Source organism: Coturnix japonica, chromosome 3 (genome assembly GCF_054131305.1).
Source record: "Coturnix japonica strain WE chromosome 3, WE-NBRP24, whole genome shotgun sequence".
In the NCBI taxonomy this organism is placed as follows: domain Eukaryota; kingdom Metazoa; phylum Chordata; class Aves; order Galliformes; family Phasianidae; genus Coturnix; species Coturnix japonica.
This window is the reverse complement of record NC_140665.1, coordinates 62,687,061-62,693,060: the sequence shown is the minus strand read 5'-3', so window position 1 is coordinate 62,693,060 and position 6,000 is coordinate 62,687,061. Positions and strand designations below refer to the sequence as shown.

General features: G+C 37.9%; 1 protein-coding gene across 1 annotated transcript in view; it reads right to left on the bottom strand.

The window, feature by feature from the left end:
- Window positions 1-1,002: 1,002 nt before the first annotated feature.
- The window catches only part of LAMA4 (laminin subunit alpha 4), a 90,395-nt gene continuing 85,397 nt past the window's right edge, over window positions 1,003-6,000 (bottom strand). Inside the window, exons 35-38 of the mRNA XM_015858724.3 lie at window positions 5,452-5,582; window positions 4,511-4,604; window positions 3,444-3,563; window positions 1,003-1,571 (exon numbers count right to left, since the gene is read on the bottom strand). Of these exons, the coding sequence (XP_015714210.2) occupies window positions 1,426-1,571; window positions 3,444-3,563; window positions 4,511-4,604; window positions 5,452-5,582 (491 nt within the window). The 3' untranslated portion in view covers window positions 1,003-1,425. The remainder of the gene's footprint in view (window positions 1,572-3,443; window positions 3,564-4,510; window positions 4,605-5,451; window positions 5,583-6,000) is intronic.

Here is a 6,000-nt window from a genome sequence, read left to right as displayed (position 1 = left end):
CTTTTTCTACTGAAAGTGCGGAAGATACTGAGTGGTGTCTTCTTGGAGTGGTTCTTCCAGCTGTCCATCACGTCAAGATTTTTGGAGACAATTGTCTCTTCTGTGTTTTCCAGATGAGCTCCTATTAATTTTTAGTCTGGGTGGTGGTGTCCTTTCTTCTTGCAATTAGTACTTTTCCCACTCTGCAGCTGGCCATATTTGAGTTGGTTCCATCAATAATTTGCCCAATACAACTTCATATCAACAGTAGTTCATTCTTCAAAGAAAATATATTGAAATGTCTTTGATACCTTATAGCTTATCACAGAAGAGACCAAGTTTTGCAGGTGATTTATGCATGCTTGATGTTAAAGCATACTGCAAAGGCCTACAGTTTAACTTCCATTCACCTCCTATAAAGACACAGGCTTACATAGCTCACATCTGCAGCCCTTTGCATCCCTTTCCCTCCTGTTTACATCTTTCACTCCCAGTTCCTCCTCAGCAGTCTGTCTTTCAGGATACATTCTGCAGGAATGTCTGTCTAGTTTGAAGATTGCTTCTGTAAACTGGAGTCTTGCAGTAGTTTCGCAAGGAAGTGACAATTTATGAGAGATACGGATTTGTCTGAAACTGTGACTATGATTCTCCTTTTTACACTTTGTGCTTGCTTATGTTATGCTAGTGCAAATAAATGAGTAAGTATATTTAACACTGTAGAGAAAAAGCTCGAAATTGGGAATTTTCTCTCTCCTCTCCCTTCCTCCATAAGCCAAATATAATTCTAAAATTATCTACTTAGTAAGTGGTGAGTTTATATAAAGGACCTGTTCTAAATAATACACATCCTTTCTTCACATTCACTAGAACACCTCTAAAAATCCAGAAGTGGGATAAAAACATTCTAATCTTTCACTTCTTATTAGCTTACATAATTAAGTATACTCTCTGCTACCAATTGAACTGAGGAATATTTAAATGAGTTGAATAGAAAATGATGAAATAAATCCTTGAACACAGCTATTTGCAACATAAGTCTATTAATTGGCTTTATTCTTTAATATGCAGTAGTGGATCTCTTTCTGGGAAACAGATTGGGACCCAAGATATGGAACAAAATGATGTACAGGATTTTATTTTGGAAGAAACATATTTAATATAGTGTTCATTTCTTTCAAAATTCCACATTTTCATGTAGCAGATTGGCTGCACATATACTATAAGAAATGGTAAAGCTCACTCTTGTGGCATAATAAGAGAACTGCAGAAGCAACAGCTCTATTCCTCAGTGATTTTTGTTTTGCGCAGAAATATTAGAAGTGATTTTTGTAAATGGACCCTTGATATTTTCATTTTTTTTTCTCAGCATTGGCGATGAATTGAACATGGTTTCTATAATTCCTTCTCGTGGTCTAAGACACTTCACAGGATTGATGCAGTGCACTATTAGGCAGCAGGACATGAATTGATGCTTACAGCACCACTGACCAAGGCTGCTTTACTAAAACTCACTGTTTTTTCATCAATCATGAAATTACGAATGCAGCCAATGAAGGAGTTGCGTGTAGTCAGGCTGGATGTTAGCAGAGACTCTGGAAGAAACAAATTTTAAGGAAAAAGAAGTTAGAGCTTGTGAGAACTAAAATAATCAGGTTGGTAGAGTGATCTGTAGTAGAACCTAAGTCTTCTTAATTGCAGCTCAGTGCTCTATTCCAAAGCCTGTGGCATAATTGATACTATCCATGATCCAACCACCCATAAAACCAAATAGTGTGGAAAAATTCATTAGTGGCAGGAGTAGAGTAGCCATCTTTTGGAAGAGTCAGAATACATGTTCCACTGAACAGCTTGCATGGATGAAAGGAGGGTTGGTGCCTGCAGACTAGTAAGACACTGGAGTAAACATGAAGATTTATCTACTTTTATGTAAAAATATTAATAATATATTATCAGTAGAGGCTCAATCTTACATTTTTTCTTTTAAAGCTGCATTTTATTTAAATAACAGAGTAGATGAATCTCAGGCAATAAATGTGTTTGTAATTCTTTCTAATGTTACATGTGCTGTCATCCATGTCTGATTTGTTAGGCTGCCTTTAGTTTACTATATTTACAGGTTATTAGTTAGTACTGTATCTTTTGTTGTTGTTGTGAAGTTCGTTATAAGGATCTTCTATGCCAGAATGATAATAATATTATAGAACCAATGTGTGGTGTTGCTTTAGTATTCTGTAATTTATGTAGAAGGAGAAAGCTCTATTATGAGGCAGAACACCGTTTGCAATTACCACTTTATATTACCTCTCTGGGAAGAATTCTGTCCTAATAAAACTCCAATTTGGATTTAAAGAGTGAACAGGCATGTGTGCATAGATTTTATGATTCCCTTTAGGCTAATTTTTCCTCCTGGTGGTGTTGGATGGGTTTGAACATCATGCACTGAGGACACTAGTCCAAGATAAGCAATATAATAAATTGTGTAGTTAGGGATGTTTCTGATTGACATGCAAGGCACAGAAAAATAATGCTGCAAGTTTTCAATGAGAGATGTACAGGAGATGGTTTAAAAATTGGATCACGTAGTGTTGATTACAGTTTGCATAAGAACCCCAACAGAGTAGCTCTGTCTGTTGAATAAGGGAAGTAAATGTAGTAATCTTGGCCCATGCTACACAGATGGTTTATATGTTAGCAGACATCTGTGCAATAGGACTGCACTAGTCAGAATAAGAATCTTCGTGTTTTATATTGTATTCAAAGATGCTATTACTTGAAGCAGAGGAAAGCATCCTACCAGCAAAAAATCCATGAGACTGCAGTTACAGTCAATTTCCAGTTTCATAAATGAACGAGTAAATAAATAACGTCTTTTAAAAAAAAAAGTAAACCCTTACTGGAAAGGAAAATATATAATAAGATTCTTTTTTTTTTTTTTTCTGGTTAGCAGACTAGAGAACTGAGTCCATACCCAACTCTCCAGAAACAATGAATGTATTAAATTAAATGAAGACATTTTTCTTTTGAGAATGTGAGGCACAACATTTCCGATTAGCTTTTGAGCCTTTGAATTTTATCAGGTTGTTCACATGGGGATGTTTTGTTCTTTTTTGAAATTAAAATTATCCTTAAAATTATAGGATAGTTTGGGTTGGAAGGGACCTTAGTGACTATTTTGTTCCAAACCCCTGCACTAAACCTGGTTGCATGAAGCCCCATCCTGCCCGGCTTTGAACATATCTAGGGATGAGACATCCACAGCTTCTCTGGGCTACCTGTTCCTATGCCTCGCTGTCACAGTAAAGAATTTCTTCCTTGTGTCTAACATAAATCTACCTTTTTTTTTTAGTTTAAAACTGTTGCCCAATGTCTTTTCACTACCCCCCCTGATGAAAAGTTCTTCTACAGCTTCTATGCTTCCTGTGGAAACTGTGTTGAATCTGAGAACAAAGCTGCCGAACGCTCACCTGGTACACCTCCAATAAATACTGGCTCCCTGTGGTCAGTTGCCTTTGGGTTTAGTGGTCCTACTACATGGTTGACTTCTGAGTCTACATCCAGCTGCACCACGTTAGCATCTCTGATAACTGAAAGGAGAAGGAACAGATATCAAAAAGATTCTCAAAAGTAGCATTTGAAGTCTTTATGACAGAGAGGTGTATCTGTTTGATCTAAGCGGTCTGATTTAGTCTTTGCTTGGCTATGAGCTATGGTTACTGTCAGTGCTAGTGTGTGGGCAGATCCTGGCACAGAACAGTGTCACAGCAAGATAAGAGAGTGGAAACAGGGGTATTTCTGAGTGAGGTTCTTGATTGCTAGTGCCTATGTCTAGCCTGTAGGGCATGCACCTGCATTGGTGGGCTGCTGAATAAAACTGGTTGCCAAATCATTCCCAGTAGGGTACCTATTTGAATGCACTGAGTTTTTCCTCATGTATCTTCTGAGAATGCAACATGGGGAGGCATCCCAAGTCAGCATTCAGACAGAAAAGTAAGGGAGTTTAAAGTACCTGAGGTTTAGATGTACTTTTTTGACTTTCAAACCCAGGAATGAGGGATGCCTGTCTGGCACAGGGGTAAAATCCTGACTGTAAACCTCTCTCTCTCTCTGTGAGGTAGGGGTTCCTCAGATCTATCCTGCTGACCTCTTAAGGGCAGCATGCTCGTGCTTGATACTGGCTTCTACCACTGTATTTAACTTCTAATTGGGAAAAATGGGAAAAGAAGAATATCATCAGGTTTACATCTTGGAAAAGGTTGCCAGCATTTCTATGAGGCAGTCTTGTGTTCCCTGAACAACAAGCACTCATCTTTCTTTGTATTTGGTAGGAACTTGGTCTTGTCCTTCCAGGACACTGCAATTCATTTATCTGAGTGAGGAAAAGGACTGCCACTTTCACACAAACTGCACCTTAGCAAAGAGAAAGAGAAGACCTGAACATATTTCCAGTGCACTGGCCCATGGTGATAGATAGCTAAGTAGGGAGATTTTGGCACTGTTACCTTTCTTCAAGGTACGATCTTGCTTTACTGACCTGCAATTCGGTGCCACCTGCCATCACAGAGACTCTGTTTCAGTGTCACTGAAGTTGAAAAATCCCTGATTCCATTATTCAGTTTCACAGTAACCTGGAAGAAAACAACGTACTTGTTGCTGTAAAACCCCTTCTGTTCATCTTCTTTTGTGATAACGCAGTATTCCCCACTCAGTACATGAACAGTATGTAAGTGTAAATATTTTAAATAATGAAATTATTTAGAATAAAATACCATACCAAATAAAAAAGCTTTGGTTTCTGATTTGAGCTCAGATTAGAGTTCAAGAAAAGATTCAAAAATAACAGCTAATTTTACTCAGTTTTTCTAGTACTGCTACTCTATAATTTCCTGTGCATTAAATTAGTGTTTAGAGGCATCAGATGATGTTTTGGCATCTTGATAGCCACTTAATAAGAAAAACAGTCATGAAAAACCTAAGTATAAACAGACAAGGTCTGAGAAACAAACAGATAGGGGACTTTTAGGATGACTTTTAGGCTAATTGTTCAATTTTACTGGGAAACCTCTGGCAGAACTAGAAAGTGTACCTAATTTTGAATTTTGTACCTCTGCTTTAATCATTTGGATGAATACCTTCCTGCATGGAAATACCACTGTAGTATCAGAGCAGCACCACGTCCCTTTTGCGGGGCACAAGATTCCCAGTCACCACTGGATACATCATACACTGAGCCTAGCCACTCAGGGTTGGAACTAGATGAACTTTAATGTTCCATTCAACCCAAGCCAGCCTCACTTATATATCCTTCTCTTTGGCTGGCAGTTAGATATTGAGTCAGTCAGATACTGCATTGCATTGGTTATGGAAAAGAATCAAATAATGGCAAATTTGTAAAACAAAAGCTGCATATAGCAGAGCCCAACTAGGGTAGTAGAGGAACCAGTCAGAGATGTGGAGGAAATATGACCATTATACCTGTCCATTTCTCATGTGCATATTCAGGTACTCTCCGTTCACACTGTGGCCATGCAGCAAAATTCCTGAGCTACTTCTGGGACGTATTTCAAAAACAACTTCAAATTTCAGACCTAGACTGAAGGATTCATCTGTGAGGGAGAAAGAATAACATTACTTTTGCACCGAGTTAATGGTGAGCCTGCACATCTACTCAGAGTCCCAGCATAGAACTAATTTGTTCTGTCTTCAGAAGTATTAGAACCTGTCCAATACATATCCAATAAATCTTGAAGAGATAGCATGGTTTGCCATCAACAACCCATTTACACTTTTGTTTGATTTTGTATGAAGTACTAATAATAGTTTGCTTGGGTTTTTCATTATTTAAAAAAAAAAAAAAAAAAAAGATATTTTGTTAGAAAATAGGTTCTATGTGGGTTTTTGGCAGTTTCTCATAGTGCAATTTGCTAGACATTCAGCAGTCTTTATAGAGTAAGTGGGAGTTCACTTGAGCTTCGATGATTCAATAGCAGAAAGTCCCTTTTTCAATTTGCTGTCAGGACAGGG